This window comes from Pelodiscus sinensis, chromosome 6 (assembly GCF_049634645.1).
Source record: "Pelodiscus sinensis isolate JC-2024 chromosome 6, ASM4963464v1, whole genome shotgun sequence".
In the NCBI taxonomy this organism is placed as follows: domain Eukaryota; kingdom Metazoa; phylum Chordata; order Testudines; family Trionychidae; genus Pelodiscus; species Pelodiscus sinensis.
Genome location: NC_134716.1, coordinates 72215963 through 72241546, shown reverse-complemented (window position 1 = coordinate 72241546; position 25584 = coordinate 72215963). Strand labels below are relative to the sequence as shown.

The 25584-nt window shown below is 40.1% G+C and overlaps 1 protein-coding gene across 11 annotated transcripts in view; it reads right to left on the bottom strand.

Annotated features, from left to right (window-relative positions):
• The window catches only part of KIAA0825 (KIAA0825 ortholog), a 380197-nt gene that overhangs the window by 73634 nt on the left and 280979 nt on the right, over window positions 1–25584 (bottom strand). For 10 of the 11 annotated variants that reach the window (XM_075932130.1, XM_075932131.1, XM_075932132.1 and 7 more), the window contains one exon: window positions 14642–15247. The exons of the other annotated variant lie outside the window; for it this stretch is intronic. In XM_075932130.1, the coding sequence (XP_075788245.1) occupies window positions 15079–15247 (169 nt within the window). In that variant the 3' untranslated portion in view covers window positions 14642–15078. Of the gene's footprint in view, window positions 1–14641; window positions 15248–25584 lie in introns of those variants that run through there. 11 annotated transcript variants of the gene reach the window in all.

Genomic DNA, 25584 nt, shown 5'->3' with positions numbered 1-25584 from the left:
TGGCAGGTTGGCAGCCCAATTGGGGCCGTGTGCCAGCCAGCCGCGGGACTAGTAGGTGGCAGCAGAGCCAGGGCTGTGTGCTGCCATCCTGGCAATGGGACTGGAGCAGCAGTTATGGCAGTGGGGCTGGGGCAGCCATATCACCCAGCCAGCAGCAGGGCTGATTCCCTGGTCCGGCAAATTCCCTCATCTGGGACTGCTTTGGTCCCAAGAGTGCAGGACCACTGAGGTCCAACCGGTATGGATGATGATTGTGGGAACATGAATTATGTTGGAGGATTGGTAATGGAACAGGAAGATTTCACCTCTAGGTCACTTATTTGAAACTGTTAAAAAATGGTGCATGTCACCATATTATTTGAGAGATTTCTGGTGAACTTGGTGAAATGAACAACAAATGGTCTGGTAGCTCTTTATAGACTAACGAAACACGTAGATGGTGTCATGAGCTTTCGTGGGCACACAAAAAACTTTTCATATCCCCAACTCATAACTCTGGTCATCTGAAGAAGTGGGCTGTGCCCAAAAAAAGCTCATGACACCATCTACATGTTTCATTAGTCTATAAAGAGCTACCAGACCATTTGTTGTTGTTTTTTCTGTAACAGACTAACACGGCTACCCCCTGAAGCGCTTGGTGAAAGAGTTGTTGCTCTTATGCCATTTTCTAAAGCACAGGCTTAAATAGACACTAACTGGCACATTTGTTGACAGTTCCAGCAGATGCACAAAGGATAGAATGGATATGAATATTAAACTACTCTCTCACCCCTGAGGTGGTACCACTAGCGTAGGGTTGAAGCATATTTGTGGGGCTATGTGCAGAAGTTTGCACAGCTGTACTTTTTCTGTAAACATAAAACTTTATTTAATAGTGTCAATTGGGCAGCACTCACAGTGTTATTTATTGTTTGGCTATACAGAAAGAAAGGCAGGAGATATTTTATATGGGTTTAATCAGGCCACAACTCGATTATTAGATGTCTGGGAATACCAAGCAGATAAAACTAATCAGTGCAGATAACTTCTTGGTTGTTCAATAAATTACCTGGTGGGCTTCTGCCAGCTCCTCACCTTTTTCCTTCCAGGTCCATCCAGCCAATTCACTACTGGGGTCTCACTATTCACTTCCCCTTCATAGTAACATTAATATTGGCTAAAATAAAGGGGGGTTGGCTCCATGCTATACCAATCTCTCATAATGTGTGTCTACACTACAGGGTTTTTTCCGAAAAAAGTGGCCTTTTTTTAAAAAAAAACTTCCCCTGCATCTAGACTACTGCTGCATTCTTTTGAAGGTAAATCGAAAAAGAATGTGCCAGGTTTTTTGACCACGGAAAACCTCATTTTATGAGGAACAATGCCTTTTTTCGAAAGTGCTCTTTCAAAAAAAGGCGCTATGTAATGCAAACTGTGTTTTTTCGAAAGAGAGCACCCAGACTGCCTGGGTGCTCTCTTTTGAAAAAGCAGCTTGCTTTTTCGAAAGTACTGGTTGTAGTCTAGATGCTCTTTTTTGAAAGAGGCTTTTTCAAAAGTTTCTTTGAAAAAGCCTCTTTTGAAAGACGCTTGCAGTCTAGACGTAGCCCCACTTCCATTTCATTCCTTTAACAAACACCTGCTGGATGTGTTGAAATTTTTTTTTACACTTTTGGAGCTCAGTCCTTCAGGTTGCTGAGCATTCAAGCTCTAATCCAGCTAAGCACTTAACATGTTTAACTTTAACCAACTAAGTTAACTAAGTTAAATGTGTTTCTGTATCAGGACCATAGTACTCAGCACTATGCAGAATTGAGCCATCTGCCAATGGAATCTTGCAGTTTCTTGACTTAAGCTTTGAATGCTACAAGCACAGTTGTAATATAATTCTTAAGAAAGAAATTTCATGGCACCACAGGTTTATATTGGTAACCATGCCATAAAACCTATTACATAATGTCACATATGTACAAATAAGAGAATATAAAACTTGAGAATTCAACTTTAACTGCACTCCCTAAGGAGTGTAGCATTCAAGGAGTTAAATTAAAAATTGCTAGTGGAAGCCTGTAAGCCTGTGTTAGGAAATAGGAAGATGTACATGATATATTATGGAAAATAATATCTCTTTTTCTTTATCCACTATTTTAAATCAATATCAGTTTCAAAATACACTGAGAACTGCAAGGGCAGCATATTTTTTTCTATATCATATCCTTGGGGAAACATAATTTTAACACATTCTTAGGATAATTGGTACTATCACGAAGCTATAAAAAGTTTATAATTCAAGAGGCTAGGTGACAGGTATTGGTGGAGAATTGTAAGACTTTCTCAAGTCTCTTCTAATCCTATGTTCTTTGTTTATAGTGGTGGTGGATAATGGAGGTAAGGGTTGTGAACAAAATGGAGACCATTGGACCAAGGCTGCCTTTGTTTCTAATAATTTATCCATTAACTTATTTTTTTTCTAAAAGTAAAGGATGTGACATGATTTTTCAGTTGCATCTTGAATGAAGTTATGATAGTAATACTGCATGTGCATTTGACCACTTGTAAATTGAACCCGGGGCCAGCAGAGTTGTTGAAAAAATAGGTTTCAATCCCCAGCTTACTTGTTAACACTACATTTGGAATATGAAACCTGTAGGTAAGAGAACCCATTACATAAGCAGATATAATGACCTATTGATGTATTTTTAGCCAATATTGTACACAATTGGTCTTTTCATGCCAACACCATTGAAAAATAGAATCATAGAACCATAGAGCTGGAAGAGACCTCAGAAGGTCATCAAGTCCAGCCCCTTGCTCTAGGCAGGACCAATCCCAACTAAATCAACCCAGCCAGGGCTTTGTCAAGTTGAGACTCAAACACCGCTAGGGATGGAGACTCCACTACTTCCCTAGGTAACCCATTCCAGTGCTTCACCACTCTCCTAGTTAAATAGTTTTCCCTAATACCCAACCTGGACCTCTCCCACCACAACTTGAGACCATTGCTCCTTGTTCTGTCATCCGTCACCACTGTGAACAGCCTTCGTCCATCCTCTTTGGAACCTCCCTTCAGGAAGTTGAAGGCTGCTATCAAATCCCCCCTCACTTTTTGCTTCTGCAGACTAAGCAGACCCAACTCCCTCAGTCTCTCCTCATAGGTCATGTGCTCCAGTCCCCTAATCATTTTGGTTGCCCTCCGCTGGACCCTCTCCAATGCGTCCACATCCTTTTTGTAGTGGGGGGCCCAGAACTGGACATAATACTCCAGATGCGGCCTCACCAGTGCCAAATAAAGGGGAATAATCACTTCTTTAGATCTGCTGGCAATGCTCCTCCTAATGCACCCTAATATGCCATTAGCCTTACTTGTGGGAAAAACTTTCAAATTTCCCACAGCTTTGAGACAGATAGTCTCAGTGTTAGTGTTGTTTACACATATATGCTAACTAGAAGATTTACCCAGCATTGCTGGGGTCTTTAACTCCATTTTTATTTTTCTTCATTTAAATCATTGCTCTGGGGTGGGTCTGGCAATGAGGGGTTCAGTATGCAGGATGCCCCAGAGACAGAGGTCTACCCCAGCCCTCTCTCACCACAATAGCTTAGGGACAGGTGAGAAAGCACCTTTCCATCACCACTGCAGCTCCAGTGGGTACAGCCTGGGGGAAGATGCATGTCCCCGGTCTGGGTCAAGTCCAGGCTTGTCTACCCTTTGCACTCCCCAGCCAGACTGATGAAAGTACACTTTCCCCTCACTCCTTGATGAAGAGGAATAGCCAGCTATGTTTCCATATGGATGGGGGGGCAGAGCTGCAGTGCTTCCTTATCCTCTCTAACAGGCTCCTAAGGGGTGGAAAGCCCAGGGCCATGGCAGTTCCATACAGGGGAGGGGAATGCCCCCAGCCAGACCCTTTCATCTGCTTGTTGATTCTCTTTTTTGTATGGTTTTATGTGGCCCTGAACACATGGATGGGGGTGGGGAGGGAAGAGGAGGAGTGTCAGGCCCTCCCCTGAATAACCAAACCCTGACCTTGCTTTAAATTATGATAAAAAGAAGCTGTATACCAAATTTGGTGGCCCTAGCGCTTACCATTTAGGAGTTCTTTTTATGAGTCTCAGTATGACTCGGGGGAGGGAGGAGCTTCAGCCCTCTCTCATCACCCCTTTCCTTCTCCCTGTCTGTTCTTATATCACCAGACCCTCTGGCTCCATTTGTAGTGATGGAATCCTACTGAATTGATTGGATAGTAGCTACAGTCAGTGGTGAGAGATCAGACTGATTGTTTTGAAAGTTCTGTTTTATTTTATGGAATGTACACAGAGTTTCTTATTATGTGTAGTTGTTCCAATCTGGAATATAGGTTTTTTGTAGTTACTAGTAATCATTTACTGAGTTCTCTTCCACTACATTCTATTGTTTCCATGTATGTGATGAACTATTATATAATTTCACCTGCTACCTACCAAATTCACACCATCATGTTACAGCAGTGATATTTCCCTATTGGCTTCCAATGACGTTTCTGGTTGATTTCAGAATTCTTCTCATTTACAATTTGGCACTTTGGACCTTGCCCTGAGCTACAGTGGGTTTACAGAAAATTTCATATACTTCTAGCCACTCATTTGTGAACTACCTCTGAATAGTCTCCTGAAGATTCCTAAAAAAGGATTAATTTAGGAGCTAGATTATTTTTATAATGTGCACCAAGAATCCTAATTCCTTGACTAAAGAGATCAGGAGCATAGAAACCAGGTGTACTGAAATGAAGGGTACGTCTAGACTACATGCCTCTGCCGCCAGAGGCATGTAGATTAGGCTACCAGACATAGTAAAATGAAGCGTCGATTTAAATAATCGCCGCTTCATTTAAATTTACATGGCTGCCGCGCTGAGCCGACAAACAGCTGATCAGCTGATTTAAATCGCCGCTTCATTTTACTATGTCTGGTAGCCTAATCTACATGCCTCTGGCGGCAGAGGCATGTAGTCTAGACGTACCCCCAGTCTAAGGACTTGTTTGTTCAATGGTCATTAATTTTCAGTGGTTTTAACTTTACCTTATTTTTAAACTCTGCAATATTTTAGGGCCCCAAGCATGTTTACTACAACAATAATTAATAATTTTATTTACAAAGTTCTCCTTACTGCTGGGTACTAAAGACTACATGAAGGACATTATACAACTACATGCTATAATGAATTATAATATATACATACCATTCATTTATGTAAATGAAAATACAAAAGTGCAACATAAAGTGTTAAGAAGTTGATAAAAATCATTTTTCAGGGTTACATGTATGCTTGCATGCCTACAACTCAAAGATTTTCTTTCTTTCATAATACACTATAATATGGTTACAAGTGCATTGAAATTCATCTTGTTAGAATGGTAGTAATATATCCCACCAGGACTACTGTTCCTAGTAGCAATTTAAAATAATTATTGTGAGACTTGATGCTAGACATCAGGTTTGCAATAGAATTACAATGAGGGAAGTGTATTAGAGACAAAACATTGCTGGAAGAAAACTTCATAATGGCGCAATTTGGAACTAAGCCTCAATTTTACAGTAATAGATTCTCTTTATGATGGCACAAAGGAGTAAATGCACTTAGCAAATTTAAATCTATTATTAGTCATACTTTGTGGATTGCAGTGCAGGAAGGAGAAAAGAAATTAGCTTTTTAAGTATGTTTTTTATATAAAATAGGTTCTACTAAAAAGAGCATTATACAAAAAATCTCCTTGTTACAGTTCAGAAATACAGTAAATTTTCATAGCTGCAGGGAGTTATACAGATTAAAAATCATTCTAAAATAGTTTTTATGCATTCATTTTCTAATTAGAAGTTTCTCAAATCAGGATCCCCTACATCATCATCCAAACACTTGTGATTCTAGAAACATACCTAGCAAGAAAGACAGTTAATTTGGTACTCATCCACACTGCTTACTATAAGTTTCCTTGTATGGAGAGAAATTTGTAGTTCATATTAGTACTGTTCTGGTTTTATCTATATTACAATTATAGTGAAGAGAAATCTGCAGATTAAAGTTTATGTGGCTGGTTCATATATTTAAAAGCAGTAAGTGGTTTTCATCAAACTCTTTTTAAAGGGAAAACAATGGAAAGGATCCCAGCATGGATTTTAGCAAGGTTTCATACAGCACTAGAAAATAATAAAAACCTTCCTTGTGGAAGTTAAGTGAACATCTGTATTTTAAACTTACACTACATTTTTATTCGTAACTCCAAAAGAACTTACACATTTGCTGCATCTTTTATTTTGTGAATTACATTATTGAATAAAAAATTATGTGTAAATATCATTACAATGATTTAAATGGGTCATTTGATGTAATTGTATTTCTTGAGTAAATACAAATTTTGTCAACATTGCAGACATCAACAAAATAACCAAGTCAGCCACATAAAGATATGATACAGACATCCATCCACATTAGAATGGTAGTAACCATTTAAATGGACATATTAAACTAAGTATAGTTATAGGTAATTGATACTCTCTATCAACACTTATACATGGATGTGTAGAAGTTCTGCAGTAAGACTGGGAACTAAGCTACCTTTTACTGTGCTTTCATTTTATCATTTAAATGGCCAAATCTTTTAAAAACTGATTTATGGATAGGCACCTGTATTGGCTTTAGCTACCTCAGTTTCACACTTGCCCAATTGGTACCGTACTCTGAGAAGTTACTCAGACACTCCTATTTGGCTGTATTGGAAAAGTGACAGAAAACATTGGATGTGCTTTAGTTAGATTGTAACTTCATCCTTAAATGTCTGAGAGTACCCGGCAGACAAAAGTACAGTCCAAGTAATTCCATAATCATTTCAATATATATCCAAGGGCTTCCACCAGCCATTCCCCTTCCCTATCCTAATCCCCAACTAACCTGCTGCTAGGACCTCTCCCCTAAAACTGAGAGTTAAGGGGAGGCTATGAAGGAGAAAGGGTTGGCCCCCTGCTGTACCAGTCACAGGAGCCCCAAACTCCCCATTGCTGCTCTGATAAAGAATATCTCCTTTCAAACCTTTACCAATTCATTTTATCTGATCATTGCATCCCTTCTTTACCTGGCACCTGTTCTGGACATCCATTCCACCTTTACACAGTGAGTGGTGATATCATAATCTAGCTCCCATTTCATGTTTGCCCTCACTAAGTGCCCCCCCCAAACCATTTTGCCTTGACCAGTCTTGGTGGTGAGGGAAAAATTCATTACAGGCTCCCTGAGAAAGGAGTGCATAGCACAATGCCCACGGTGAATGCAGCTAATACTCCACAGCTCCCATTGTCCAGGAATCTGGGTTATGTTGGGCTGCTGACCACCAACATAACCCAGACATGTCTTGTGCCCCAGCTACAGCATGGAAAGGAAAAGGTTAAGCTTTAAGAATACATTGTACACTGGAGCCCAGGAAAACTAACTGTAGGGGTTTCAGTGAACCCAGCCAGAGAGTTTCAGCGGGGGAGGGTGACTAAGCAATGGAGAAGCCCATGCTCCCAGGTTCAGGACCCAGGGTGGAGGTGAAGAGGGAGCTAAGCCCATGCATGGGTGGCTGCTATGTTGCTTGCAGGATCAGGGCTCTAACATCACTTCTCCTTCCCTGCCACTCCAGAGTTTAGTTATGGGACAGAGAGGCTTCCCTGTGCCAGTGCTGTGGGGGGCTTTGCACACACAGGGCTTTGATCCTTCTGACCAGCATGCTGGGCTTCTTGGCTTTCCCAGGGTATCTGCCCACCTAGAGGCTGTGGGGGAAGGAAGGAGCATACAGGCTAGGCTGTTGGTGAGATGAGCAGTCTGACCAGGGATTGGTTCTCCACACAGTACCGTGCCTCGCTGTAGGTGAGAAGGGGGGGGGGGGGAGATATGAAGGGCTGGAGTGGGGAGAAGGGGCAATGCAGAGAGAGGACAGCAAGAGGGGGAGCATATAAATTAAACTCTATTTAAAAAGAAGGCCAGACTAATTTGTGTTATTCAGATGCTTACAGGTTACATGTGTAATGCAGGAGCATGACTTACGCTAAAAAAGACTCTTGTCCTCTGTTAAACCCTTGTTCATGCCACTGTAGGAGATGGATACATATTTACATTAGAAATTGGGAAAGGATGATAACATGATAAATCTGTTCTTAGTCAAATTATAAATTTGATAATCAGAGGGTTTTATGTACACTTTCTCTGAGTTGGAAAGGGTTATCTCTGACATTTGCAGCAAAAATTGTTCTGTGGTGTTCTCTACTTACAATCATTTGGACCTACCCCAAGATTATTTAATTACAGAACAGAAATTCGCTGTCATTGTACTGATGTTGGAAATTCATAAAAGAACTGACATATGCTTAACCTTCATTCTCTTTTTTACTAATGCATATGTGTACTTTTTGCTTTCCACATTACTGTTGGTCAAGTCCTGAGAAGGTAGTTGCAGCAAAGCACTTTTTTCTTGGAATAGTTAATATACACATACAAAGCTGTAGGATTATCCTAATTTGCATGCTAGCTCATTAATAAATTCTCAAAACTGTACTAAAGGCCTTAAGGAGGCTTTCTGAAGATAGATGATTATACTGGTAATCCTGAATGTGTATGGGACGCTTTTCCAGAGATGGTTCTAACTGCATAGAGTTTTCTGTCACACGATAGTTTCCACTATCGGCAACTTCTCTGTGCTGTATTATTCAATTTATGTGATATTGACTTTAAAGTAACATACCATCAAACGTATGTACATCTACCCTAAGGAGAGTTGCTACAATATATATTTGTCCTTTGTTTTTTATGTTTTTTATTTCATAACTTATCTTGAGAAACTAATAGAAAATAGTTTTCTCTGTTCAGTTCTCCTCCTTTAGACTCTTCTTTAAAACCCACTTTTTTCTCATAGATCCCCAACTCTGACTGCATCCTGGACTGTTATTGCTCATTAAAAGTGCTGACAGATGGGTGGAAATCAGGAAAATATCGCATTTTATTAATATCAGCAGAACTGACTTAAATGGGGCCTGCGTGTTGTGTAGTCTTGCCTTATCTTTGTATTCATGCCTGTAAGTGTGAAAGAAGCTATTTGCATATATTTGCATATAAATTTGCATGTATATGCAACTACACTTTAGTTGCAACCTTTGGCATGTGCTGTAAGTATCAAGGTGGCCCCTGGGGCTTACAGAGTTGAGTAGCCCTGATTTACACAGTGTGGATCACGTGCAATGGTACTCAACTTGGCATCTGCCATGCTTTCAGCCTTTCTGCTTAAAACAAAGTGCAGCTTCTCCCACATAGCATCCTGATTAAACAAATTAACTATGGTGCTGACTGCAAATGTACACACTAGAGTGCAGGAAATGAACAGATACAATGGCCAAGTCTGTATTTAATTTTAATTAAATTTCATTCTGTAGCTCAATTAATCCACATCTCCAAATGTCAGCAGGACTTAGGCAAATGGAATGACATCTGCTGCACTGCACACTGACTATAAAACCTTCACTACATGCTACAACTCTGGATGTATACCAGGAAAAATGAAATATCTTTATTAAGTGCACAGCAACATATAGAATTTTAACTGCAAACCTAATAAAAGTAACATAAACAACAAAAGAAAATTAGATGAGGATACTTTTTCCTATCCATCTCATTAACATTGGAAATATCTAGGTAGGTAGGTAAACAATGTCTCACATTATTTTCAAAGAGTTAGTGAGATTTTTAAAAGGTCATCTTCCATAAGATTTCTTTGGAAGATACGCTGCTATCATATATTATGACATTCAAACTACTTAAGAATTTCAATATTTTAGTGTCCAATATCATTGTTATTAATTACAACTATTTATTATTTGCATAGTAGTAGTTCCTGAGGGCTGCAGTAAAGTTTAAGGCCCTCCATGTGACATGGATAGAAAGGTGGGTCTCCTGCCCCAAAATAGTGTTTACCATATAATATAAGACTCCATATGACAAGTGAGTATGACAATCAGGATGAGGTAAATGTAAGAGAATAAAAGAATAATGGTGATTGTTAGCTTGTATAACTATGTGAATTTATGTACATGCTTGATGGATCTGAACCCTATTATCATAGTGAGCTTTGTGTTAGGTTTTCATTTTTGTTGTTGTTCAGCTTATTTTATTTTATTCCTTTGACTTAGCCATCTAGTCATCACAAAAGCTCATGATATATGTTTTGTTAGTCTATAAAGTGCTATCAGACCATTTGTTGTTTTTTTCTGTACAGACTAACTCAGCTACCCCCTGAAGCTTCTAGTCATCATTAGTTGTTTGATTTTTATTAAGCATGACAACAAATGTAATTCCTAACTGTCAGGGTGGTCAAATATTGGAATAAATTGCCAAGGGAGGTGGTGGAATCTCCCTCTCTGGAGATATTTAAGAACAGGTTAGATAGACATCTGTCAGGGATGGTGTAGACGGAGCTTGGTCCTGCCTTGAGGGCGGGGGGCTGGACTCGATGACCTCTCGAGGTCCCTTCCAGTCCTATTATTCTATGATTCTATGAAAAGTAGGCACCAAGAAGGGAGATGATGGACCGTGAATGGGGCCTCCAAGCTAGCTCAGAGAGGTGCTTCTATGCATAGGCAGTGGCATGGATGAAAATTGGGTAATAGCTTGATAAACAGAAAACTATTGATATCAGCATTTCTATCCTGACTGATGGAGATTATTTAGAATCCAAAACCAAGGTCATGTAAAAATGCAATAACACTTGTACAAGTCTATATGAATACAAAAGGTCGGGTTTTTTTGAAAGATCTGGAGAATTTGCATAAAAATGTTGGTGGTTTCCAAATATTGTTATTTAACAAATCCTCTCTACAATTCTAAAATATGATAGACTTTATGATAATAGGTGCTCTACCACTTAGGCCTCAGTCCTGCAACCACTTGAATTCAACTGGATGTTTCAATGCGTAAAGTTACTCACAAGTGTAACTGTTTGCAGGATTGGGGTCTTATTTAAGCCTGTAGGCTTATTTAAGTTTGTGCATCTGTGTGACTCATTTAATGTGATAGAAGACATTATCAATTGTTTCAAGGGAAACAGGGAAGCAACCTTAATGCAGCCCCATTGAACATATCATCATCATCAACAATCATGGGCTCAACACTCGTTGGTGTCCGATGCCTCCCTCACTATTTCCTTCCATCTTTCCCTGTCCAGTGCGAAGTAGCTTAGTTTCTGTAGACTAGCTCCGCACCAATCTACTATATCATCTACCCATTTTCTGTGGGGTCTGCCTCTCCTATTCGGACCATCCATTATGCTGAATATCAGGGTCTTAACTTTTCACTCATTGTTCATTATGCAGATATGCCCGAATAGCTGTAACTTCCACTCTGCAGTAGGTCATATGCATTCTGCAATAGGTCATATGCATTACATTATAATAAAATCATATCACAGAGGAAATCTATGGCTGACCTAGAAATAACACCCAGTTTTACAAGGTTGCAGTGTAGTGCCTTAACCACAAGAGAATATCCTTGTTCTTCTTACAGCCTCTGCCTCATTCAGTGTCCATCCTGAGTACTGAATAAAGCAGAGGTCCTGAAGAACAAATTACTATGTGATCACGTAAAACTGGATCATAGTATTTACTTGTGTAATACAAATGCATTTATGTATGTAACTTTCTAAAGATGTTAAAAAGAAAATGGTAAGAAAAACCCACCACAGAAATTCCATCATGCAGAGAGCCATATTCATTGCCAAAGTCAGTAGGGTTTGTAACCAAGGCATTTTTACACTGTGTTACATCATCAATAGAATAGACATGAGAGTATCTTACTATTTGCTAGATAGGGGTGAAATTTGGGGAATCCTAGAACTATTGCTGACTCTGGACAGGTGTGGTTACAAACAGCATAGCCAAATACATAGAATTTTCATGCCAATTTTGAAAGGAAGTGGATACATAGATAATGGCCCTTGGTCTCCTCTCAGTTCACAGTCTAGCACTCCTTCCCACAGCTGCTACTACTGCATCCTAAATGGACCTCATGCTGTGTGAGGCCTAGAGCATGCACAATGCAGACAGATAGTGATTGGAGCCAGAAAATATAATTAGATGCAAACAAGTTTGGAGATTTTAGTAGAAAGCTCTACTGAGCATATGACAAATAGTAATTTTAAGGCCTTATAACTTGTCAGGATATGGTAGATTTTCACGAGTCAAGTACTAGTAAAGACTCTAATCCTAGAATTATTCCTTCTTCAGAATTTCAAGTTTCTGCACTAAAACAGGAAGGCAGTAAACTCATCAGAGAAATGGTTGTGAAAAAGTTAACATTAGCTAAACTACCGATTTTCCTCCACCTTTGTTTTCAGAAATATCTGGATTCTTTTACAGGTTGGACCACCCTGGTCTGCCACCCTTAGGACTTGACTGACAATAGGCTTTGCCAGACCAGGGAAAGTCCCCTGCCACTGGCCTCCCAGCCCACCACCCCTCCCTGCTGCCGGCTCCTTCTAGCCTGTGCCCAGCCCCATTGGCCCCAGGCTCAGGCTGCACAGGGGTCTGGCCCCAAGCTTCTGTTGCCAGCCTGGTTGGGGTTCCCTAGGGCTGGAGCACCACAGCCGCCGGGGCTCCTTACCGTGCCACCTTCCTGCCCATAATGGGGCTCCCACCAAGTCGACGGCCCCCTTTGCCGTGCTCCTGGACCCATCCCTGTCCCTGGGCTCTGTGTTTCAGGAGCATCTGTGGTCCTGCTGGACCATGGGTCTTGCCTCACCAGATAGTCCCAATATAGGGAGGTACAACCTGCACCTAAAAGATGCCAAACCAAAACAAGCAAAAAGTCTGAAGAAAATATGGAAAATTACTTTCAATGACTAAAGTCTAACAACGTTATAAGCAACTGAAAAAAAGTGGCTTCTAGTAGAAATGTTAATCACCCTTCACTATAGAGATCGCTACCAGATTCACTCATAATAATAATAAATTATAGAATCATAGAACACTAGAACTGGAAGGGACCTCGAGAGGTCATCAAGTCCAGTACCCTGCCCTCACGGCATGAACCAGTACTATCTAGACCATCCCTGGTAGATGTCTATCTAATCTGCTATTAAATATCTCCACCTCAGCAGTTAGGAAGTTTTTCCCAATGTCCAACCTAAACCTTTCTTGCTGCGGTTTAAGCCTATTGTTCTTGTCCTTATGCTTGTTTTGAGACAGATCTCTTTATTTAAGTATATATATTTTAAGAAAACATAAAAATAAGGGTACAAAGGGACACAAAGTTAAAACATTCAATCGGGGCACTTAATTGGTATTTAATAAATTAGGAATAATTGCTCCAGATTTTCTCCATGCTGTGGCTATAAATTACTAGGATAAAGTAGGTGTAAACCTAGCAGAACTCACCCCTGGTCCTAATGATCCGACAGATCCTCTGGTGGCTTAGAACTGCCATAGTAGCTCCTACACTACTACCTTTTCTAAGTTTCCAGCATAAGGCATGACTTAAGAAAAAAATAGGAGCATAATCAGGGAATCCATATATCTTGGCAGTCCCCAGTGACTGGAACAGCTCTTCAGAGCCTCTGGAAGCCAGTATGAAGTAGAGCTACTTTACACAGGCTTTTCATAGAATTTCATATCAAGTACAATGTCTCCATCCACATCTTCAAAGTGGTCAAAGCTAGGCACAGATACAGTGATAACTCCACTCCTTTGGCACAATGGAACTCTCAACGGTAAAAGTAAAGCTCAACCATGCAGAAGGCAGAACTCATGGTGCGAGACACATTTTTTGGCATAGCTTTCTTAATATAGAAACAAGTATATTTATAAAAAACAAAACAACACCTACCAAAATAAGATAGTCCACTGCACAATATTTGTCTCTCTGTGGAGAGGGTGAGATGACAAACAGATGAGTAGTCACATTGCTTAAAGCTCTATTGGAAGGTTTTCCACAACTGTGGTAATAAGCCTGGTATAAAAACAAATGCAAAACAGAATAGAATAGAATAGAATAGAATAGAATAGAATAGAATAGAATAGAATAGAATAGAATAGAATCCCCGAGGCTATTATATCTCATGCTCGGGACTGGACCAGAAGCCAGCCAGAGTTAAAATCAAGCAGATGTAAAAGTATCTTAACAATAACTCTGCCCTCACTCTTTCTTGAGATGTGCCAGGAAGAACTCACATGCAATCTAGGATGTGGCCTTAGTATCTTTATTTCCAAGTGACTTCTCACTGTGGTTGAATCTGTACTTCAATAAAACAAACGTAGGTGTGTGCCTTGAAAAGATTTGGCCAAATGTACACTTCTTGAGTGTCTTCACTTGGGGTGTGTCTAAACTACATGGCTCCGTCGATGGAGCCATGTAGATTAGGCTGATCAGCAGAGGGAAATGAAGCCGCAATTTAAATAATCACGGCTTCATTTAAATTTAAATGGCTGCTATGCTAAGACGACAAACAGCTGATCAGCTGTTTGTTGGCTCAGTGCGCTAGTCTGGACCTCCCCGTTATGCCTCGTAGGATGAGGTTTACCGGGGAGGTCGATAAAGGGCTTTCATGTTGACAGGGGAGCGTCCAGACTAGCGCGCTGAGCCGACAAACAGCTGATTAGCTGTTTGTCGGCTCAGCGCGGCAGCCATTTCCCTTTGCCGAACAAACAAATCTACATGGCTCCATCGACGGAACCATGTAGTCTAGATGTACCCTTGGTGTCTAAATTTAGTGTCAGGAAACATTCAATATTGACAATTGTAAAGACAGGAGGTTTCTTTTTATGCACACAATAGTCACAATATAGACAGCAGCTGTGCAAATTCCCCCACACTGTCCCAACAATGTGCCTTAATATTAGTCCTATGGGACTTTGCCTATGGGTGAGAGATTAAGTCTCTCAATCCATTTAGTCTCTAAGGCCATGTCTAAACTAGGAAATTCTTTCAAAATTATCAAAATTGACTTAACTCCAGATTTAACAAAATCCAAATAGCATGTCCGCACTACACGGAGGCATTGAAATTAGAATTATTTTGAAACAGTGCATCCACATTGATTGGAGCCTTCCTTGGACTTAGAGCCCCAGAACCACTCTGGGGAAGGACTTGGAGGATGGATACTTCCTGTGGCTGTTTGGTCCAGCAAGCTGTGGCTTGTATTTATAGGGGCTCATGGGCCTCATGCTGCACCTCATGTACTTCCAGACTGCCCACATGTTGCTCCAGCAGGACGAGGACGAAGACCTGCAAGATGAAACCCAGCATGGACCACAGGACCTGCTCACCCAGATCCTGGTGTTCCTGTTGCTGTGCATTCCCCTCAATCCCCTGGACACTGAGGAATGCCACTTATGGTGGTGTGAGACAGACAGCAGCTATGCAGCGATGGGACAACCAACAGTGGTTGCAGAACTTCTGCATGAAGAAGGCCACCTTCCATGACCTCTGCGAGTTGCTCACCCCTGTCCTCAGGTTACAGGACACCCACATGAGACCTGCCATCCACATGCAGAAGCGCGTTGCCATCGCACTCTGAAAGCTCGCCACACTGACAGCTAATGCTTTGTTGCAAACCAGTTCGGGGTGGAGAAATCAACAGTTGGGGTCTTGCTTATACAAGTACAAAGGCAATCAACCACATGCTGCTACAGAGGTTGTCACTCTGAGGAACGTGGACAGCATTATGGATGGCTTTGTCACATAGGCTTCCCCAACTATGCTGGTGGAAGGAGGCTATAGACGGCACACAAATCCCCATCCTGGCCACTGACCACCATGCTTTAGACTACCTGAACAGGAAGGGGGTACTTCTCCATGGTGCTGCAGGCCCTCATGGATCACAAGAGCTGCTTTGTGGACATCAACATCAGGTGAATGGGTACATGATACCCACATCTTTCAGAACTCATGCCTGTTCCAGAAGATGCATACTGGCACTTTTTTTCCAACTGCGCCATGAGAATTGGGGAGGTAGACATGTCCATTGTGATCCTGGGCAATGCAGCCTACCCCTAGCTTCCCAGGCTCATGAAGCCATACATGGGCAGGCTGAACCCCACCAGGGAGCACCAGGCTGAGCAAGTGCCGCATGGAGGTGGAGTGTGTGTTCGGCTGTTTAAAGGGGAGGTCCTGGGGTCTCCACACCCATCTGGATCCTAGGGTGCACAACATCCTCTCTGTGGTGCTGCCTGCTGTGGGCTCCACAATCTGTCAGAGACCAGAGGAGAGACTTTCCTGCCAGGGTGGGGGGGCTAATTCTGAATGTCTGGCCAGGGAATTGAGCAGCCAGACACCAGAGCCATTCGGAGAGCACATCAAGGAGCTGTGCTCATCAGAGAGCCCTTGAGAGTTTCACGCAAGGCCAGTTGGGAGACTCTCCCCCGTGTCTCTCCACAAGGAGCCCCAGCATCCCCTCTGTGTGCCTTTCATTCCCCCCCCCCCTCCCTTCCCCTGCTCTCCCTGTCCACCTTCTCCTCTCTCCCCCTCACCGGCAGAGCAAAGAATAAAGCCACCTTTGTGGAAAAAACAGGACTCTTTATTGGGGGGGGCATAGAACAGGGGATGGACTGGGGAAAGAACCTGAAAGCAGCTGGTCCCAGGAGGCCTTCCTCTGCTCCTGCTCAGCTCAGGTGTGTTTCTACCTTTGGATCCTGTGGAGTCAGGTAGATGGTGTGGGAGGTGGGGAATGTGCCAGGCTCACATCTGGCCCAGCTTTGAACAAAAGTTACAAGGGCAGTCGTCACAGGAGACACTGTGTGTGAAGCCTAGCCTGAATGTCTGAGCTGACACTGAAGGTTCAGACATTAGCGATGTGCTTTGAACAAAGTTATATGTTGCCTAGATAGCAGGCCCTTTCCAGAAGGACACAGACATCCCAGGGGAGCACTGCAACACCCACAGCCCAGGGACAAGCAGGCATGGGAAGGTGCTGGCCAGGCCAGGAGCCTGCAGGTGGGAGGCAGTGAAAAGCAGGAGTACAGATTTTGAAATAAGTGGCCATTATTTCAAAATAATGGGCTTGATAGTGCAGACACTTCGTGTAGGGGTAAACTGAGGCAGTCCACGGAATTCTGCTAAGAACTCTCATCTAAATCCTACCTTATGAGGCCAGGTCTGAGAATGAACAGAGTAGGCAGTTAACTTAACCCTGGTCGCCCTGGCAACCACTTACCAAGAGGACCTCACTCCAATAAGGCCCTGGCTGGTACCATAACAAACGCACGGAAGTTCTTCTCATTGTCTCCTTGAATTTTAGATGCTAAGCCTGGATCTCAAGGACCCTGCCAACGTGAGGAAGTAATCATCTTGTAATAGATGCACCATAATTTCAGCAAACAAAGTTGTCATTAACATATCTGTTTGTTTATGTTGGCTTATTTAGTTTTTTAGGAATAATTATTTGTATTATTGATAAAATGTTTAATTGGCAATGGGCGGAGATATTGTGTAACCTTTGTAGTTTATTGGCTTATGTGCTCATTATGTTTCTGCTGGTAGACCTATCAAATCACTTCCCTTCCGTCCACCTGCTGCTTATATAATGTAATGTAATGTTTTGAATAACTAGTGTTCTCCAGGTTAACCCCTAGTTCATACTCCACCAGCACTAGTGTACAATAAATCCTCAGCTTGTTTTCACTTGCATCCACCAGAGTGTTGAGAATTATTCCCTACACTCTGCGTATATATTCAACCTAAGGGAGGTTATTTTGAAATAACAACCTAGTGTAGACCAGGGCTAAAGTCCCTATTGAGACTGCCAGCAAAGTTGCTAAGTAATGGTGTACACCTGATGTGGATTTCAGATGTCTTGAGCAACAGCAAGCCAGAATTTTGACGGAACACTGCATGATATTCTAAACCGTAGCAACAGCCATCAGCATGTAGAAAACAGAAACTAGTTGATTTCATATCAAAAGGTGCAAGAGCTGCCTTAGCAAAATCTATTCATTCTGGTACTTCCAGTGCTGCTTCTTTTGATGTCCAAAAATCTGTTGCACTACATCCCCTGCTGTTGTGTCACAGTAAAATTTCAGGTAATGAAGTAAGCAGTACACTTGGGTTCTCTACATGCCAAGATGAAGAAAATTAATTGTAATGCTAAAAAATGAAAGAACTGGTGCAGACGGTCACTAAATACTACCAGCTGCTATATAGTACTGGACTCTGCATGTTAAAGGAAGAAAAACAAGTGAGGAACAAGTTCTTGTAGTCCATTACTGCCTTGGGATAAGGGAAAGTAACATAGGAAAACTGAAATGTTAATAAAAGAAGGACCGTCTCTATGATCACTATCATAAATATGACTGTGCAAGGAAAAAAAGATGTAAGAAGGCATCTCTTGAAGGAAAGCATGTGCCTTCCTAATGCATTGGTGAAACTGTTCATCTTTATGACAGTATATTACACTAACTGGGTCAGTGTCTGAATAAGTTATCTGACATGCACTGTATATGCCAATCTTATATGTAAAAGCTGATAAGGGAAGATTTAATTTGCATAACAACATTTTTAATTGGCCTATTTTGTTTAGACATTAATTAATGCTTGCTCATTTTGACAAAGTTGCTTTTTTCAAGGAGCAGCTGAATATGGATCTATTACTGAACCAATTTTTTTGTTGTGGCGTTATTTTCCCATTTTATTTTAACTCTTTCTCTAAGATGAAAATCACAAGGAGAGATATAGTAACCAGCTACCAGTTACCTGTCTAAAGCAGAATAAGAAGTCACGGTATACGTTTAATTCTGTGGCCAAGATTTGAAGTACAGAGGTTCTCAAATGTTTTCTCTCCAGATCTACTAGCTACCTGAATAAATCTACCCTTCTCATCGTTGATACTTTGTGTTGTGGAGGCAGGGAAAAGGGAATAAGGGAATTTGTGTGAAGTCATCTTGGTCTTGTTAGCAAGAAAGCAAGAGTCAGGCTAAGTCTGCATCCTGACAACGCGAGAGCTGTAATAAGACGCTGCCTTTGCCTCTCGCCTCCATACGGAGATAAGGATAGAATGCTGACTCTGGCAGGGACCTTGAGATAAGGTGCATCTGGGTGGAACTAAAATAACTGTTAGCCATTGGTGTTTGTAATGGGAAGGACACTAATTGTTTAATGCTGTTATATGTAACCGACAGTATATAAACTGCTTCATAATTGCTTGTATTTGAAGATTTGCCTCGGGGAGGGAGGGACTTGCTGCAGCTCGTAATAAAACTGCCTCTGACTACTTGTTGCTTACAAACGCTGAGTGAGGACAATGTTTTCTTCCACAATGTGTTCTTCTTAAAACTACCTGTCTTTAGCCATCTGTTCACTGTTCTGTACAGATATAGTGTATGTAACCAAAAACAACCCCCTACGTTCTGAGCTTAGTTAGGCTATGTCTACACTGTGGTGCTATGTCAGTATACCTAAAGTATCCCGAAATAGCTATTCTGCGTCTTTTGAGTGTGACCATTATTTCAAAATATAATGGGCTCGCTATTCTGATGTCCTTGTTAACTTCGTTTCATGAGGGTTAAGGGACGTTTCGGAATAGTGCTTTATTTCAAAATTTGGTGCTGTGTATGCAGCGCCAAATTTTGAAATAAACTATTTTGAGGAAAGTGTGCAGTGTAGGCACACCCTTAGACTGGTAAGTTGAACCTGCACTATACAGTGATTGGAGGTGAAGGCTCCGTAGTGTAGCATCTTTGTATATCTGAGATCTTATTGGTTCATCTTATTGCCAAAGACTTAAAAGCTTTGTCTGGTAGCCTATTATGAAAACGCGATAAATGAAATAATTAATAAATAAAATATACTATTACACGGTTTCTCCCATATATTCCCAGCTCTTCCAGCAATGTCTCCCTTACCCCTGGGAATATGCAGATCACAGTTTGGGAACCCCTGTTCTAGCAGGTAAGTAAAGACAGAATTCTAATAAAGAAAAAAGAAAATTATAGGACATATCTTAAAATCAAACCAAAAAGTGGCCTCTAACTAAACTTAAGGAAGTAATAATCCATTATTCACTTGCAATCCAGCTAAGAGGGATAAACTTATGTAACACTTCAGAATTTTTTTGAAATCCCTGACTTCAAATTAAAATGAAATTTCAGAGACACAATGGCTCTCTTTTCTTCCCTAGGTTAAATAAATACTGCCCTAATTTGTTGACTCTCATATTTGTGGCCTGCATGCATAATATTGGATGAAAATAGGCCTGTTGTCCATTTCTGGACACCCTGAGAAGCAGAACAGAGATGGGATAGTAGGATTTTCATTCTGCATAGAGAGGGTAACAGAGATAAATTGGATTTTCTGACCAATCGTTAAACGGTGTATGTGGAAAAATTTCGTTTCTGGATTATATATACAGAATAGGATGTGATACGTTTTGGTCTCTTTACCATACCGTGAAGTTAAGATATGAAGAAGGGTTGTTCAGTCACTCATATTTATATTGGGTTTAACAGGCAAGATGTTGATGTCCCTGGCAAACAGTGAGTTGGAATTCATGAACTGGAAATGGCTTATGGTTTTGTCCGTGAGTCATATGTGGTGCTGATGATTTGACAACCATACTGAAAATATAAATTATATAGGCGCTGTAGTTATATAAAAGATTGTGGTCTATAAGACAAGCTGAGGGATGTGAGCAGTTATAATGGCAAGAACTCATGAATCCATACTTACTGTTCTCTTTTGATTCTGTGAATCCTAATGTGTATTAGTTGTTTTGTTTTAGGAATGGATTTACAACAATAAAAATAAACTAAAACTATACTTTTGCAAACAATAGTATCTAAAACTCTATTTAAAAAGATAAATGATACACCTTTGCATCAAATCACATTTTTGAGGATTTCAGACACAAGGACCACAAATATATTTTTGGGATGTCAGAACACTGGTGGATACTTATCTGAGCAAGAATAGTACTTAGAGCTGAGCCCAAACACAAAATCTTTGTTTCACTGAAGTCCAAGAGGTGCAACCACAGTGAGAATTTGGCAATTACATTCCAAGTTCTATTGACTACCTTCCATTAGCAATCCACAACATTGTAACTTTTCGGTTTTAAAGTTTAATGTATCTGAGAAGGATACCAGGGACAAGATTCTGGGCATCATGAATGTAGTCATTTACTCCTTTGAGTCTTGATTCAGGAAAGAATCCCTACTTAAACAGCATGTGATTACACCCTATTTTCAAAGTCAAAGCTAAAGTTATGCACATAGTTAAGTGCTTTTCTGAATCAGGACCCTATTTTTCATTTGTCTGATGCTGGTATTGAAGGATGAACATTAGGGTTCCAGGTTTTATTCACTCTCAGTTGTGTCCTTCCTTGATAGTTATTCCAGAGACTATTCTGCTAGCACTTTTTCAGCAATAAAGACCTGTCTTAGTTTATTTTAAACACAGTAACAAACGCATTTCTGTTGGGGCTACAGTTTAATATTATTGCTATCTCTACTATATTATTATTTTTATTCATAGAGTAGACACCTTTGCTTCTAGCTTATAGAACTCTCTTTTCATGTGAAAAATACTGCAGTCCTTAAAAAGCGGTTAAAGAACTGTCATACATATTGAGCATCATGTTACTAACTACAGCTTGAACATAAAACTTAACCCCTCAAAATATCTATTTACAACTTCCCACTAATTTTTGTGACATTGTGAGATATATATTAAAAACAAGATTTTTATAAAATATCTCAAAGCCATAAGTTATAATAAAACACTACCAAATCAGAAATAACCTCACTGCAGAAGATTTACAGAAATATATTGGTTATATATCTTACCAATTTCCACCCATGTTCCTTGGACTTACTAATATTAATGTTTGGGAAGTGTCTAAAAGTGAGTGATCAGACTTATTTAAATGATGTCTCTAATTTTATATCTATATTTAAAATATTGAAATAGGACAATATGCAGGATAAGACATAGATATAGATATTATCCATTATATGATCTTATTTGAATATTATTATAATTTCAGATTATATTATACCTTTAAATTATAAATTAAATAAATTACATATTATAATTATATTATAATTTAATTTTGGTATTGTGGCATATCCAGGGTTCCGTAGGATGGCTTATTGTTAGGCACTGCACAAACATACAAGACAGTCACACTCTTGAAGAATTTATCATCTAAAATAAAACTAAAAGCAACAAAAGGGTACAACTAGCATTTGGAGGAATAAAATAATACAGTCTCAGCAGGTGAAAGGAACATGATGATTTAAAGTACTAGCTAGGTGCACAGCTTAGGGTTACAAGTAATTTATATTTTGTATTTTTAAGAACAAGAGAAATAAGGGAGGGGAAAGGAAAGGAGAGATGAAGAAATCTGTTGCTGGAGATCTTCCTAGTTTCAATAAACACAAGACACTTACAGATTTAGTACTGAATCTCTTTTTTCCCCAAATATTTTGGCCACATTTTTGGATATAGGTAAGAGCTCTAGGATTTTGAGTTTCTGCATTGTGTTCTAAATCAATGAACTGTAACATGCAATAGCACCACAACTAATCTGCCTGCCATTGACTGTCAAACTGTGCCATTCCTCAGAAACTCATGAAGAGCATCACAGACTGATGTGCAAAGAACAATTTTCAGCTTCATACTACACTCTAGGTCTGCATTTTTTCCAACAGATTATATTTAGTTTGAACCAGATTGGAACTGGTTAGAAAATACCATACATAGAATGATTCGTAACGCTCACAATAGATCCAGCCATGTGTATTTTTCAATCTGACTGCATGAATCACCAACCTCTTTGGATCCCAGTACTTCTTCATACAAATAGATCCATGAAAAGCCAATAAAACAGAAGTGAAAACTAATGTAGTATTACTGTTTAAACATTTATTTTATCTTCAGCTCATAGCAACTGACAATAAACCAATCATTGTTCACAATAAAAAGGCTCAACTTAGAAAATGCAACTGAAAAATTATGTAGGTCAGAAATGGTGGCTTATGATCTACACAGGCCTATGATCAGCATAGAATCAGCTAGGAGTAGTAAAATCAAAGGGCTCCAAATATACATACACACACTGAATTCAAGAGAAATAGGACAACAGACCCTCTTAAAAGCGTGAAAGGGTATTCCTGTAGCATAAGCCTGGAACTGTAACATTACACAGAAGGGCAAAATCATGAGTGAGTTACTCTAGGTATTTTCAAATGAAAATCCATACCGTATCACCCCAATATTACTTGTTTATGTCACATTTTGGAGCAAAGTTGATTCAGAAATTTATTTTAAAATGCTAGTACTTGTGTTGTTGTTTTTATATACCTCTGACTCCTTAACACAGCCCTGGAGAATTTCTCTTCCTTGACAAGTGGCACATGGAAGCTTTTCGAAGTGCCTCAGTTCTGCAGCCACAGAGGCTAATTGCTCTCCCCAGGCAGAAATATAATTTTTATTTCCCCACCAAAGATAAAACACTTATTTAGAACCTGATCCTGAATTCATTCCTGCATGCTTGTTGAAGACAGATTCTGCACACAAAATTCTCATTGAGTCCAATGGGACTGATGCATCCATAATATTTACAGTATTGGGTATCAGGTGTTCCACTCTATTCCTCTTTCCCAAGTACATTCTCGCTTTGTTTAGGAGAATGGGTTTGCAAAAAGAATGTCAGACTTCTAATGTATTAAAACAGAAGAATCATTTTAACAGATACAGCCAAAATGCATCAAACTCTGTGTTGGATAATATAGGCAGATCTACGCTGAGAGAGGGATAACATGAATCTTTTAAACCATAAATTGTCTTTACTTTGGATGCTTACAAAAAATGAGCTATGAAAAGGCAATAAAATAGTCAGTGTACAGTTTGTTTTGAAGAAAATAATGTGAAATTAATAATTAAAACATTACTAACTATAGTTAATATAGTAATACCATTGTTACACAAAGTGCCTGCAAAACACAAAGGCTGTGTCTACACTGGGCCACTTATTCTGGAAAATCAGCCAATTTTCCTGAATAAGCTGCGAGCTGTCTACACTGGCCCTTGAATTTCCGGAAAAGCAACGATGCTCTACTGTACAAAATCAGCCACTATTCCGGAAAAACTATTCTGCTCCCGCTCGGGCATAAGTCCTTATTCCAGAACACTGTTCCGGAAAAGGGCCAGTGTAGACAGCCCCAGTAGTCTTTTCCGGAAAAAAGCCCCGATTGCGAAAATGACGCTCGGGGCTCTTTTATGGAAAAGCGTGTCTACATTGGCCACAGACGCTTTTCTGGAAAAAGGGCTTTTCCGGAAAAGCAGCCTGCCAATGTAGACGCTCCTTTTCCGGAAATACTTATAACGAAAACTATTCTGTTTTAAGCATTTCCGGAAATTCATGCCAGTGTAGACACGTGTCTAGACTGCATCCCTTTTCCGTAAAAGGGATGCAAATTAGACACATCACAATTGCAAATGAAGTGGGGATTTAAATCTCCCCCCGCTTCATTTGCATAAAAATGGTTGCCGCTTTTTTCCGGCTCAGAGCTTTGCCGGAAAAAAGCACCAGTCTAGACACGGATCTTTCGGAAAATAAAGCCTTTTCCGAAAGATCCCTTATTCCTCTTAAAATAAGGAATAAGGGATCTTTCGGAAAAGGCTTTATTTTCCGAAAGATCCGCGTCTAGACTGGCGCTTTTTTCCGGCAAAGCTCCGAGCCGGAAAAAAACGGCAGCCATTTTTATGCAAATGAAGTGGGGGGGATTTAAATCCCCGCTTCATTTGCAATTGCGATGTGTCTAATTTGCATCCCTTTTACGGAAAAGGGATGCAGTCTAGACACAGCCAAGATGGATTCTTTGTCTCAAACTTATAACTTAAGATAAGAAGACACCTGCAACACAGTATAAAGGTAAGGGATAGATGAGGAGAGAACGATATGACTACCTGGTCACTTTGGAAAGTAGTGGCTTGACAGGTGCCATATTTTAATAAATGTGTTTCTTTCATTTTATTAACTCTATCATTTATTTTTCAATTTTAAAACTGCTACGGGCACAGTATCTGCAGACTCAGCTGTAACACAGAAATTGTGATGTTCTCCATACAGAGGAATATGTAAAATGAATTATGCAAATAATCCATTTTATTTGTATCTGTTCTAAGAGTTGAGGATTGCATTACTGATCTCTCTGTGGTCCTGATTCTGAAGTTGGATCTGCCCAGGCAGGTCTGCCCTTATGCTCATTAGAGTTCCATGGAGATCTACCAGACTTCACAGTTGTCCAGGTAAATCTAGTTGCAGAATCAGAACCTATCATGTTACATTAATATGTTTCATAGGCAATCACAGTTAGTTTCTCCTTTGTCTACCAAATAACTTCCTTAATGAAAGAGGGGAAAATGTTAATCAAATCTGTTCTTAAGTCTAATGTAAACACTATGGCTACAGCTGTACAAGAAGCACAAAGTATTATAAAATTGGAGTTAAATTTCTATACACACACAGTAAAACAGAAACATTTTGTATGCCTGAGAAAAACAACTCTAAAATAGTTTAGAGTCTGAAAATGACCACTTGACCTTTTCTAAACTTATTTCCGTACAAA